This window comes from Sapajus apella, unplaced genomic scaffold (assembly GCF_009761245.1).
Source record: "Sapajus apella isolate SASKATOON/1434 unplaced genomic scaffold, GSC_monkey_1.0 scaffold19, whole genome shotgun sequence".
Taxonomy (NCBI): Eukaryota; Metazoa; Chordata; class Mammalia; order Primates; family Cebidae; genus Sapajus; species Sapajus apella.
In genome coordinates this window covers 10,545,768-10,560,732 of record NW_022436959.1, presented here as the reverse complement: position 1 = coordinate 10,560,732, position 14,965 = coordinate 10,545,768, and the positions used below count along the sequence as shown (strand labels likewise).

General features: G+C 35.9%; 1 protein-coding gene across 3 annotated transcripts in view; it reads right to left on the bottom strand.

Moving 5' to 3' along the window:
* Nucleotides 1-14,965, bottom strand: part of SKAP2 (src kinase associated phosphoprotein 2) — a 222,209-nt gene that overhangs the window by 59,587 nt on the left and 147,657 nt on the right. For all 3 annotated transcript variants that reach the window (XM_032286940.1, XM_032286939.1, XM_032286938.1), the window contains exons 7-9: nt 6,231-6,355; nt 5,332-5,395; nt 4,845-4,982 (exon numbers count right to left, since the gene is read on the bottom strand). In XM_032286940.1, the coding sequence (XP_032142831.1) occupies nt 4,845-4,982; nt 5,332-5,395; nt 6,231-6,355 (327 nt within the window). The remainder of the gene's footprint in view (nt 1-4,844; nt 4,983-5,331; nt 5,396-6,230; nt 6,356-14,965) is intronic.

Below are 14,965 nucleotides of genomic sequence, written 5' to 3'. Positions count from 1 at the left end.
AGTCTGTTCTCACACTGCTAATAAAGACACACCCAAGACTGGTTATTTTATAAAGCAAAGAGATTTAATTGACTCACAGTTCAGCATGGTTCGGGAGGCCTGAAGAAACTTATAATCATGGCGGAAGGGGAAGCAAACATGTCCTTTCTTCACATGGCAGTATGAAGGAGAAGAAAGAGTGCTCAGTGAAGGGGGAAGCCCCTTTTAAAACCATCAGATCTTGTAAGAACTATCACGAGAACAGGATCGGGGACACCACCCCCACGATTCATTTATCTCCACCTTGTCCCTCCCAGGACATGGTGGAGATAATATGAGATTTCGGGGGGGACATAGCCAAACCATATCACCATCCAAAAATTTAACTCTAATCTAGTTATCTACTTGGGAAAAACTATTCCCACAATATTACCACATTGATAACTTTGCAATTCAGGACCATAGTTTAAGAAAAAATGTTAGCAGGCTGCCTAGACTAATGATATTAAAATACTGAATATATGTGGTTCTGTGAAAGTTAATTGACATCTTTCCATTGCATTCCAAAGAAGAAAGGAGAAAAATTGGTGAAGTTAGGATCTACTATCAATCACTTAAAACAATGTTAATGCCAGAGACTGCAGGGTCCCCTGTGACCTTGATATTAACTTAATAGTATGAGTGATAATTATTCAGGAGAAAAATAAAGCCAAAATGTATTTTGGGGACCTGTAACCACTTATTGATTAAATTAGCATTTGTGTCCATTTGCTGTAAACTACTTCAAATTAAAGTACCCAAACATTGTTCTTTTATATATATATATATATATATATATATATATATAAATAATAGTCTCATGGAAAAAAATTTATAGCTGCATTTTACTTTATGTTCCATTTCGGATGCAGATAGTTGGACTGAATAAATTTAAAATGTAATTGAATAGCCAAAGGATAAAAATATCCTTTTCTGACTCAGAATAGTTCAATCTGTCATTGTAATTTAAAAAAAAAATGAATTCACACTTAAAAAAAATAGGTTAATGGAATAGAAATTTGTCTTCCTGTTCTATGTTGCCCTCTCTCCTCCAGTCCACTTGCCAGAAGACATTTCAAGTGCAATTCCTCTGAAAGCTACAGATTTAATAGGTTAATGAATGGCTACCATTTTTGTTACTAGGCTGGATTCTATTCAGTTTAGATCTAGAAAAATCTTTTTGTTGTTGTTGTTTCTGCACAACTTGCTGCCGCTAAAGAAAACAAATCAAGTGACATGGTAAGTACAAGCGAAGAGCAAAGAGGGCTGGTTTCTGCAGCAATTTCCCAAGTATTATTTTCCCCTTTAGAGATTCAAAATGAGACAAAGACACTCCTCTGTATCTCTAATGAAAAAGTGAGCAATAAATTTACAAATCTGTGCTAAGCCAGATGAACTCATTACCATGTTATGAAACAGTTTAACACACTTTGATCAATATATTAGCTGCACAAACACAAAGATGCTATAATATTATTACAATGTAAGCAAACCTGACTGGCCTATGCTAATAAACATTAAGACATAAAAGATGTAAAACCATTAGGATATTTGGAGAAAAGCCAAATACTTTTAATACTCCTCAGAAATGGCATTCTCACAACTCTTTTGTACATATGTATATATCCCCTAAATACAAAGAAGTCTTACGAATTTATTACTATTCGTTTACGAAGTTAGTTAAAAATAAATGAACAAGAAATTAAAGAGAAGGTACTGCAATAAAGTTTGAATATTCTAACTGAAAAACAATTACAATGAAACAATTTAGATTCCTGTTGAATTATAAACATGTTTCAAGGGATATTTTGCAATGCAATTTTTTTTTTTTGGAGACAGAGTCTCACTGGGTTGCCCAGGCTGGGGTACAGTGGCTTGATCTTGGCTCACTGCAACTTCTGCCTCCTGGATTCAAGTGATTCTCCTGGCTCAGCCCCCTGAGTAGCTGAGATTACAGGCACCCACCACCATGCCCAGCTAATATTTTTTGTATTTTTAGTAGAGATGGGGTTTTACCATGTTGGCCAGGCTGGTTTTGAACTCCTGACCTCAAGTGATCCACCCACCTCGACCTCCCAAAGTGCTTGGATTACAGGCATAAGCCACTGTGCCTGGCCCAATGCAATTTTTAACACAATGTTTTCTTCTTATTATTCTTGAAACTGAAAACACTGCAGGTTTATTTCATAGTTTTTTTTTTTTTTTAAATACACTTACTAGAGAAAGAGCTTTCCTTTCTCAAAAAAAGAGCTTTGTGATTTAAAGTAGCATGCTAAACAAATACCTAGATTTTTCTTCAAATACATTTGTATACTTCATTATACCTCATCTTTCAACTAAGAGGATTTGTTTTCAACAATGTGTAATTGACAGAAAATTGTGTTGAAATTGTAGTATTATTTAATTCTGGGAATTTAGCCAGTCAGATATCAGAGATACATAGTTCTTTGTACAGAACTGGAAAAATATCAACAGTATGTAAATGTACTTACTGCTTTTCCATTTTTCGAACTCCTCTATCAAAAGTATACTCAAATTTCACAAAAGTGAAAGCAATAGGCTTAATTCTTGTCCTGGGAGACAATTTTTTAAATTAAAAAAGTTACCTTCCTAGTTTTAGATATTTAATCAAACAAAACCTCTAACTCTGAGACACCTTTAGGGCCTTTGCTAGAAAAATCCCTTCTGTAGCTGCTGGCACAAACTTGACAAACTTGCTGAACTGTGCAGATGTGGAAGCAGCTCTCAGTTACACTGGGGAAGAAAGAAGAACTAGACATTCCACAGCTGCCTGCAACAGTTTGCTTCCCAGGGGCACAGCTGCAGGCTCTATCAAGCTCAATCACTTTGCACAGCAACTGGGGATCCCAAACAGGGACAAAGAAATCCCAGAGCAGCTTAAATTTCTCCCAGGACCACAGCAAGAAGTAACACTACTTAAAGAGTAACCAGTTACTTCCAACAATTATGTGGAGGATAGGGGGGACAGAATGAAGAAAAATATCTGGATTAAGAGAAAATAAAAGATGTTTCATATTTTTAAAATTTCAAGCTACTTATAGCAGATCTTCCTTAGGTCTTGGTTATGAAAATAACTATGAATATTTGGTCTTTATTCCTGATCAATTTGTTTTTTCTTTAGGGGTGGGGAGAGAATAGCCAAGTTGAAAAAAATACAGAACTTGAACAGTTAATTCAACAATTATAATGTAACCCATTTATTGCAGGGTTTTAAAAGGATGTAATGACAGTAACATCATGTTTAAAGGTACTCCATGCTTCCATTTTATGAGTATACATTGTCACAAGTTCTTTTAAACATCTTAAAGACTAAAATAATTGTATTAATGATATGGTATGACTAAAAACAAGCAGCCAGGGAATATTCTTCCCTACTTCAGGATAACTGATGCTACAGCAGATGTCATTTCCTTAGGGCAAACCAGAAAGGAAGGGCTTAATAAACATGTAGTTCCACTAAATAACTGAAATACACAGATCACTATTCCTCATAAAATTACACTTTTATACTAATCGTCTGGGGTAGTAAAAGACGGTATGTAGATGCATATGTAGTTTTTATATCTTAAGTTTATAATACTGTTAAAATTATTAATTTTTACTTGGTTAGAAAACCATTATTGTACCACCACATAAGTACTTGGAAGAATTCACCAGATACAGTAATAAAAACAAAAATGACAGTGATGTTACAATTAATCGTGGGCTTGCTATGATCAAGCACTGTGCTGAGAGCCTTCGATAAATCACTTCACCTACCCTTCCCAATAATATTATTTCCATTTTATAAATGAAGAAATTAACTTATAAAGTCAGTTATGGCACAGCCAGAATTTAAATTTTTTTTACTCTAATATCCATACTCTTGTTATTATGCTTTATAGTACTGAAAATGACATTTGTATGTTAATTTAGAACATTTTAAGTATTTTTGAAATCAATTTTAAAGGTTTACATTGTATCATTAAATTGTTCTATTCAGAGAAAAATGGCTTCTCTACATGAGATGTACTAGTTAAATCTTGCATATACTGCTTATCATACCTTTTTCCTCTCTAATTACTGATTTTTTAATAGCCAGAAAAGCTCATTTCAACCTAGAGTATTAGTAATATAACAATTTCCTGAATGTTTTCATGTTTCCTAAATTTCTTTTTATTTTAGATTGATCCTTATGACCACAATTAGCTAACAGATAATTAATTTTATGTTATGTAACAGACACTAAGGCATGTAAACACTAAACCAGGCCTGAGTATTTGGAATAAGAAAACTTTTTTATTTCATATTGATGCTAAAATAGCAACAGGAAAACATGAAGCCTCAGAAGGCCTTTGTTTGTAGTTCAACAACATTCCTCTAAGACAATGCAATATACTATAAACAAAGAGAAATATGAGGCAGAAGTTGATGACATATGGGGTATGCATAGAACTTCTGGTTAATGGAAGTTCCAAGATGTAAAATAAAAAACAATGTGTGAGTTGGTGGAAAAAACTGTAAGGCAAGTCAATTTTTTAATTAAAAAATTATGTAGCATTAACAATGCTAATGAGCCAAAAGTCCCAAGAGATTAGGATTGTATCTGCTTCATTTTAATGTTTCATTCGCTTTTCATAAGTTACATCTACTCACTTCAAATATCTCAAGCAGAACCCCTTTTGTAAAATAGTTTTGAAGATATTCTTTGTCCTTGTTCTCAATAGCTCACCATTTTCTACTCAAATTGTCAATCTGAGGGAAAATCACACATACACACACACACACCCCTAAAATCTTTAAATGAATCATCAGAAAGTAAATACCTGGAAGTTCTTCATAAATTTCCTCATCTATTGGTTGACTGCTTGTTGGTGGATTGTTTATTGGTAGAGGATGATCAACATCATCATATAAGTCTCCTCTCTCATCATAATCCTCAGGAATAATATCAGATTCCATATCTATAAAATACATTTCATAAAGTAAATTTTAAAAGAATGCAGAAGATATTTTAAAAACTATAATTCATAAAAATGCAGCCCTACAAAGTAACAATACTGCTATGTGTTATCCTTAACTAAAAACATGTTTAAAAATTGTTTTGTAAATATGTGAATTTTAAAGTAAGCGAATTGGTACTTATAGAAAAGATGCTTTTTGAAAGCTGAAGTGACTGTGTCTATTTTAACAGCAGTCACATTCATGTGGTCATTCTCATAGAAGTCAGTAAGCTTTGTATATGAAAACCCAAACTACTCAGTTATTTAGTATTTGAAGACTGTGATAACTTGTACAATTGATTTCTCTTACCTTGCAATACAAATTTCAGCTGCTGTACCCATTCCTCAGCATCTTTTGGAGAAGCGGCTGTAAACTAATAAAAAACAAACAATAAAAATGAAAATCACCACGGTAGAAATGAAAGGTATGTTGATTCTTAGCATTTCCTTAAGACTATTAGTAATTCTTTTCATGTCTATGGGAACTTTTCTTGCAAGGATGCTTCTTATAATGTACAGTTAATTTTGACAAATTTATGTAATTGAAGCAGAGGATGATGAATTTGAAACTCTGATCAGCAGCTGGCAGCTGTGCAGGAAAAAAAGCTGCTTCTCTTCATCAATGTCAAAGACAGAAGTGATGAACAAAATTTGCCCTTGACAATTAGAAGACACCCATGAATTTCTTTAGACTGCTGGATACAGTTTTCTTAAAAATGTTCTTGTCAGATTCCAACACACCACCTGACAACTTAATTAACTGGCTTTCAACTGCAATCTCAGATATTTAAAACTTATTAAACATACATTCCACATTGATGCCTAGCTGATAGCTCTTGAATTGCAGAGCTGATATGTACCTTTACCTTCATTTTCTCCCACACTCCTAGCAATACAATATTTATTATCACTCTGATATTTTTCTTTTGATAATTTTACTTTTTCTGCTATATATTTCTTTTAGAAGATCACATAGTTATATTAGATATAAATGCAACACGTTAACTAACTGATAAATTATGTATTCTCTTTATCATTTTCAAGAAGATAATGTTTGAACTAATCTGAAATTTTAAAAAAATTCCTCCTAGACTATTCACTTCATAATGTATTTAAACAGCAGTATTTTTATTACTGTTAACATGTCAGGGAAAGTATTAATCAAAACATTTTATCAACTTAATTTCAAGGCAACATAAAAACTACAACCTGATATATACGTTTATCAGGAGCAGAGATTTCAAAACAGCAATCTTTCTTCCCATCCTTTCTTAGAGTGTTATTCATTCTGACACTGTAGCCATCTATTGCGAATTCACCTTTCTGTTGTTTGTCTGTAGAAGATAAAACCAGTTAGAATTTCATTTATTACATATTAATGCTCAATTATCTTTTATTTAAATTTTCTTTGTCAATTCTTGGAAATAACATTTTTTGGTCATATTGCTTTAGTAATACAATGGTTAGATAATGTTTTTAGAAATCATTTTTAATTCTGAAACATGGAAGTATTAGGAATGATTGGATTTAAGAAGGAGGTCTGCAGATTGTGGTCTTTTTCAGAAGGAAGTATGGAAACATGACACTTTTGGGTAGGGAAAATTCAGGAACTAGAACTTGCTAGACAAACTCACCACAAACTGTGGCTCTTTCAGATTTAGTAGGGAAAATCTGTCCAGCTGAAAACTTGATGGGCTTTATTTACTGTTATCTCATTTCACTTACCCCTCCCCAACACCACCACTAAAAAGAACCTTCTAAAACAAAACTTTTCATTAAAAAAAGGTCCCCTAACTTGGTACAGATCTAACTCTAAACTTAAAAAGCAAACCAAAACTAAACTACTAATTACGAAAAACATGTGAAGGTAAAACAAACTATAAGGTTAGAGAAGAGCGGTAAAGCAGGTACAGAAGCATTAGTTACCAAAAAAAGACGGAACGTTTCTTAACCAGTCGGTGAACAGTTGAACTAGTAAAGCACATTTGAATCTCACATGATGAAGGCAAACAATCATCTGAGCTTTGATCAGATATTATTTTAAAGACAAATAAAGTGGGAATATAACAAAGTACTTAATATTCTGAAACTGAAAATAAAATTAGTCAGCATTCCTACTTCACCCAATCATACCATTTGATAGAAAAATTGCACAGATATAGGCTTATTTCCTATATTAACAAACAATATTAAAACCATGAGTGGGGACAAACTCTTTTACTGAGCTCGGGGTAAATACGGAAATGCTTTCATGTTGTGGCGTGTGCTTTCTCAGTTCGGTGTACCAATAAAAGATTTATCTCCTTTTCTTAAAGACACAAGTTAAATGCCTGAAGTAACTAACATGCATTTTTAAAAGATCATAGAGATCATATCTTGTTCAAAATATCGAATGAGAAAAAAAAAATCCCAGTTCCTGGGAAACTCTAATCATATTTAGTCATAATTTACATCTCTCCGAATGTCTGAAGAAACAATCAAAGTTTATTTCATGAAAAAAATTCTACAATACACTCTAAAGTACTGCACAGTTTTTGTGAAAAATGTAAAGATTACAGCAGCGTTTCTCAAAGATATTAGTAGGTTTCTGTGATCAAATCAATTTGGGAAACATTTTGCTGAATTAAACAGAGTTAAGCAGTTTGTTAGTTTAGGCCTTCTTGGGGCCCTTAGTACATTTGCATACTAATTAAACTTCTAAAAGAAAAATTTAGTATGTAGCATTTCCAAAAATTATTTGTCCGTGGAATCCTTTTTTCACAGAACATTTTATGGTACTCCTAGGATGTATCTGGTACTCCCAGGATATATTTTGTAAGACACCTAACTAGGAAACTATTGGGAAAAAAGTATTAAAATAATAAATAGTTAAGCATGGTTGGTTCTTCTAAAATTCTCAAAAAAGACTAAATCATTCATTCACTCATTAGACAAATTGATACCGAACACTTGAAACAAGCCAGACAGCATTATAGGTTTGCTAAGATAAAAACTAGAACGCCTTATCAGACCTTTCACACCTCCTTCCCAATGATCTACTAAACTACAAAAGGAACTTAATATTCTCTACAAAAAGTGGAAGTAATGTGAGGCAAAATATCAAAGCCATACTGGACAATTTTGAGAGATTTCCTTAAACTCTCCAGAAGAAAGAGAATTTTCAGGGACCAGATTTAGAGGAAAGCTGCTCCCTTGCTGTGCAAGGATTCAATCGCTCCACTCACTGGGTCCATCTGACCTAAAACCTGTGCCTTCTACCTCCAATTTGCATCTAAAATTCTCATCAATTGTAACTTAAATGGAGGTGGAAATGCCTAAGGAGTGGGAGTCTATATCTGAAGATGTAAAATCAGCACTACAAAGACTTAGTTATGAAGACTTGAGGGGAACAGATCTTTCTGGGCTAGATTATCTAATAATCTAGAAATAAGACAATTAGGCAGCAAAATTAGGCAACCCCAACTTAGACTAGCAGATTCATTTTAGCCAAACCCCCTAGAAATATGCTGTGGGGATATGTATCAGAACTTCTACTGAAAAGAAACAGAAGCCACAATCCAATTTATAGGTAAGCATCCCAGACTGTACAGACATATACTTGTTCAAGGGTAAGTAAAAGGAGGAACAGCAAATACAGATGCCATAAAAATATTATGTAAAACAGAAACACAACATAGCACTTGAGAAGTAGAAAGCACAAGCAAATAGGAGACATGGAAGTAAACTTTAGTCAATTGCTTTGCATATTTTATAAGAGTAAACACAGATTCTGAAAGAGATGAAAGACAAAACAACGTAATATAAAAAGAGAAAAGGCTGAGACAAGTAGAAATTAAAATGAAGCTGGCAAAATAAGGAACAAATAGGCTGTATAAGGAAGTGGAAAATGCAGCAGCAAAACAAATGCTGTATTACAAGTGATAAAAAGTAGAACTAACGTTGTGGAAAATCAGATCAGATATACCCTAAAAAGCTCACTCAGCAGATAGAAAATAAGAATAAGGGGAGGGGGAAGGGTCAAAGGGAAGTATGATAAATATGGAGGGCTGACAAAAATAAAACTTAAGAAAAATGGGTTTTCTGGAAGAAGAGTAATACATGCCAATAACCAAAAAGACCTAACAAAAGAAAACATTCCATCAAAGACCTAACTCTGCAGAACAAAAGGTGCTGTTGTTTAACCAAGTAAAAATAATAAAAAGATACTAATATTTAGACCTATTCAGCTGATTGATTGTATTTGAGGATGAACAATTATGTAAACATCCAAGTTGGGTAGGGGTATGGGCCAGAAAGATTGAAGAGAACAGAGGAAACTCGTAACTCTTTCTAATAGCTTTTGCAGAACGATAACCATGAGGTGGCCATATTTCCAATTAGCCAATACAAGACAAGAATTTCAAGACATGAAATGGGCCGACATGGCCACAAGACAACACTGCTCTTCTCCTTTCACATTAGTTTCTCTTCTGGAGAGAGAAACTTCATCATTATATGGTAAGTCATAAGAATTTACGTATAGATTAGTTCCACAGTGCTTTTTGGGATAGTTTTAAGGATACCTGTTGGCAAAATTATCAAAAATAGTAAAATGCCAATCAAATAGGAAATAAGACTATAAATTCCATTTACCCAGCACTGTGAAAGGCTAATATGTTATCTAGGTGAACTTCAGAAACAGCAAAACTTATTCCTTTAAGTGCCAAACTTTTAAAAATGTTAATCATTGTGATGGAAAGCTTTCTAAAATATATACTTTCCTAACTTCTCAAACAAGTCTTTCAAACATAAGGTTGTTTTCTTAATATAGTAATATTTTGAGTATTAATTAGTTATTATATTGTGACACACTGATGCCCTCAGAATTTTTGAGGTATTTGTTCCTCTATTAAACTTCTCTCAGCTTCTGTTTCACGCTTTAACCTTACCTCTATCATGCTGTTTGAATTTAATATCTACAGAACTGAAGGCTGCCAGGAAAAACTAAATAATGAAATCTATTATATCAGTAACTTAATTTTACATAATCCTAATTCAGTAGGTTCAAGGTAAAAAGCAGTTCGTTCTGATCTTCTACAAAACAAAATGCATGAGGCTAATAAGAGCAATTTCCTACTACTTTTTCAGTGGCTTTTAGGTTTACAGCTGGGTTCTGGGTTTTTTTTTAAGCTGTCAAAAAGACAACTCACATTTACTGAGCTTCTATATGTCAAGAACTTAATAGAACATATCTCATATATACCTGATAATAATTCTAAGCAATAGAAGATACATACTATATTCCCAACACCGATAGGAAAACAAACTTTCACCCATTTGCTCACTGTCAGACAAACAGTAAACAGTAAAAGCCAGGACCCTAGCAAAGTGATTCTAAAGCCTTGCTTTTTCAGCCATTTCACACTGTTTTCTAAAGAGGTGTTTCTCAAAGTTTATTTTAGGAATCCCCTATGTTAGAATTATCTTGGATGCCTGTTAACACAGAATGAATGGGCTACCACTCTGCACTTGCCATATAGCAATCTCTGTGGGGGAGTCTAGGAAACCAAATTTTTTGGCAAGCACCCCAGGTGATTTTAATACACACTAAAACCAGCGTACTCAATATAACATGAAATTTACAAAGTCAAAGTAGAGAAGATAAATGTCATTTTGCATTTCCTCCTACGACTTAGGTCAAACTTTCTCAGCTTTATGGGTTCCTCTACCTCTGCCTGTCTCTTAAAAACCTATGATGGGCTGTTCTAAATCTTGCTCTCTTCTTACATTACACTCTCACTAGGCAATCTCATCTAATTCCAAGAATTAAATTCCTATCAATAAAGTTGTGACTCAATATTCTCTATTTTTAGTACATTTTCAAAACCATATATCCAAATCTTCATCTGCTCACTATATATGTGTCATCTCTAAAATGTCCTATAGGTTCATTGAATAGAAAGTGCCCACAATGGAGATCATCTTATCGCCACTCCCAATTGTGATATTTCCTATTGTAGCTCCCATCTCAGTAAATGGCACCTCTATTAATTCAAGCCCCCAAACCGGAAAACTGGCACCATTCTTGATTGTGCCCTTTCCTTCACCACCTTCCCCAGTGTTTCCCCCTATATCCCACTGCCACCTACCAAAATCTAAACAGACCTTCTATTTTTCGGGCAAATATACTTGCTTTTTCTCTTCTTCATTGGCTCTCAGAAAAATATGCTTAAAACACCAGCCACCCTCATACCACTTTAAATATAGCGTAAATATTGCAACTCAGTAATTCTGAATCTTTTAGCATCTGTACAAGTTATGGAAATTTATTATTTGTGGCTCCTCAGCATCCGTGCATCTTTCCTATTTTAATTCCAAGATTGTCAGGGATAGGGCCTAGTTTTCCACCACAGAAGCTGGAGGGAGGTAGATTTTCCCTGTTCCAACTTAATCCAAGTAGATGTGCCAGACTGGAACTTAAATCTCAAGTAAGCAAAAGAATCAGAGGGTTCAGAATCGATTCTCGTGGCAATGGCATTCACTGATGGGTGGCAGCGCCAGTGGCAACATCACATGTCCTCGCTGAGCAAGGCCAAGGCTAGCAGTGTGTCCCAATAAGACTCTTCATGGATTATACTCAAATTCTAGCCCCCTTACCTACCTTAGTTCTTATGTGCTTGTTGAGCCTGTGTTTGGCATTCTTAGAAATTCTGAGATCTAGTATTTTCCCAGTAATTTCTCTTTCTGCATAAACGAAGTTGGTTTCCAATGCTTATGCCAAGAACACTAACTTGGTACAAATGGCTAGCAAACAAAAATATGAAATGTGTTCAGCATTATCTACAACTTATATTTAAGAAGGCCTGGGGGGGTGGATCCAAAATGGCCGAATAGGAACAGCTCTGGAGTGCAGTTCCCAGCAAGAACAACGCAGAGGGTGAATGAAAACTGCATTTCCAAAAAAGTTATTACTGCCCACAGATCAGGAGATTCCTGGGCTGAAAAGCGCCATGAGTTCCCAGCTTGGCTGTTTCAGCCAGCACAGTGGGTCTCCGCACAAAAACTCACAGAAATCTGCGCAGCCGTTTCAACTGGCCCCTGGAATGCCGGGGAGAGAGATCTGCTCATTCAACTGAAACAAAGGGGGCTGAAACAGAGATCCAGGTAATCTGGCTTGGCAGGTCCTACCTCCACAGAGACCAGCAATCTGAAATGCTCTGGATTGAGAGTTCTGCAGCAAGCACAGCTGGATCCGGGACAGTCTAGCTCTGTTGGGGGAAGGGCATCTGCTACTACGGAGGCAGTCTGCCATTACCGAAGCAGTCCACCATTACAGAGACGATTCTAACTATACATCTACCTCTATAAAGAAAACCACAAGGAAGTTCACACAGCAGCAGGGCAGAGCCCACAGCAGCTCAGCAATGCATCTGCTGGCAGACTGTGACTAGGGTACCTCCTTGCTGGGCAGGGCAGCTCTGAAAAAAGGCAGTAGCACATCAGGAACTTATAAATAAAGCCCAATCTTCCCAGGACAGAGCACCTGGGAAAAAAGGTGGTTATGAGTTCTGCTACAGCAGACTTAAACGTACCTGCCCAGATGGACTGAACAGAACAACTGAGCCCACAGCTCAGCACTTCAGCTCCTATAAGAGACAGACTGTCTCCTCAAGCAGCTCTCTGACCCCCATATATCAAGAATCAACTCATAAAGGAGAGCTAAAGCTGACATCTGGTAGGTATCCTTCTGGGACAAAGATATCAGAAGAAGAAACTGGCAGCAAACCCTTACTGTTCTGCAGCCACTGCAGGTGATCCCCAGGCAAGCAGGGTCTGGAATGGACCTCCAGCAGTCCTACAGCAGAGGGGCTTGACGGTTAGAAGGAAAACTAAAAAACAGAAATAACTTCATCATTAACAAAAAGGATGTCAACTCAGAGCCCCATCTGAAAGTCACCAACCACAAAGACCACAGGTAGATAAATCCACAAAGATGGGAAGAAACCAGCGCAAAAAGGAGGAAAACACCCAAAATCAGAATGCCTCTCCTCCTCCAAGGGATCACAACTCATAACCAGCAAAGGAACAAAGCTGGCTGGAGAAAGAGTCTGCTGAATTGAGAGAAACAGGCTTCAGAAGGCGGGTAATAACAAATTTCTCTGAGCTAAAAGAACATGTTCTAACACAATGCAATGAAACTAAGAACCTTGAAAAAAGGTTTGACAAAATGCTAATGAGAATAAATAGCTGAGAGAAGAATATAAATGACTTAATGGAGCTGAAAAACACAACACAAGAACTTTGAGAAGCACACACAGGTTTCAGTAGCTGAATTGACCAAGTAGAAGAAAGGATATCAGAGACTGAACAATCAACTCAATGAAGTAAAATGAGAAGGCAAGATTAGAGAAAAAAGAGTAAAAAGAAATTAACAAAGCCTTCAAGAAATATGGGATTATGTGAAAAGACCTAATCTACGTTTGATAGGTGTACCTGAATGTGACGGAGAGAATGAATCCAAACTGGAAAACACTCTTCAGGATTTTATACAGGAGAGCTTCCCCAACCTAGCAAGGCAGGCCACTGTTGAAGTCCAGGAAATACAGAGAACACCACAAAGATATTCCTTGAGAGGAGCAACCCCAAGGCACATAATCTTGAGATTCACCAGGGTTGAAATGAAGGAAAAATGTTAACAGCAGCCAGAGAGAAAGGTCAAGTTACTCACAAAGGGAAGCCCATCAGACTCACAGTGGATCTCTCAGCAGAAATCGTACAAGCCAGAAGAGAGTGGGGGCCAATATTTAACATCCTTAAAGAAAAGAACTTTCAACCTAGAATTTCATATCCAGCCAAACTAAGCTTCATAAGTGAAGGAGAAATAAAATCCTTTACAAACAAGCAATTGCTGAGAGATTTTGTCACCACCAGGCCTGCCTTACAAGAGCTCCTGAAAGAAGCACTAAACATAGAAAGGAACAACCACTACCAGCCACTCCAAAAACGTACCAAATGGTAAAACGCATCGACACAATGAAGAAATTGCATCAACTAATGGACAAAACAACCAGCTAGCATCAAAATGGCAGGATCAAATTCACACATAACAATATTAACCTTAAATGTAAATGGTCTAAATGCCCCAATCAAATGACACAGACTAGCAAATTGGATAAAAAGTCAAAACCCATTGGTGTGCTGTATCCAGGAAACCTATCTCACATGCAAGGACACATAGGCTCAAAATAAAGGGATGGAGGAAGATTTACCAAGAAAATAGAGAGCAAAAAAAGCAGGACTTGCAATCCTAGTCTCTGATAAAATAGACTTTGAACCAACAAAGATCAAAAGAGACAAAGATGGGCATTAGATAATGGTAAAAGGATCAACGCATCAAGAAGAGCTAACAATCCTAATATATATGCATCCAATACAGGAGCACCCAGATGCATAAGGCAAGTTCTTAACGACCTACAAAGAGACTTAGACTCCCACACAATAACAGTGGGAGACTTTAACACTCCACTGTCTATATTAGACAGAACAACGAGACAGAAAATTAACAAGGATATCCAGGACTTGAACTCAGACCTGGACCAAGCAAAGCTAACAGACATCTGCAGAACTCTCCACCCCAAATCCACAGAATATACATTCTGCTCAGCACCACATCACACCTACTTTAAAACTGACCACATAATTGGAAGTAAATCACTCCTCAGCAAATGCAAAAGAATGGAAATCATAACAGTGTCTCAGACCACAGTGAAATCAAATTAGAACTCAGGATTCAGAAACTAACTCAGATCCGCACAACTTCATGGAAACTGAACAACTGGCTCTTGAATGTTGTCTGGATAAACAATGAAATGATGGCAGAAATAAAGATGTTTTGCAAAACCAATGAGAACGAAGACACAATGTACCAGAATCTGACACATTTAAAGCAGTGTCTAGAGGAAAAT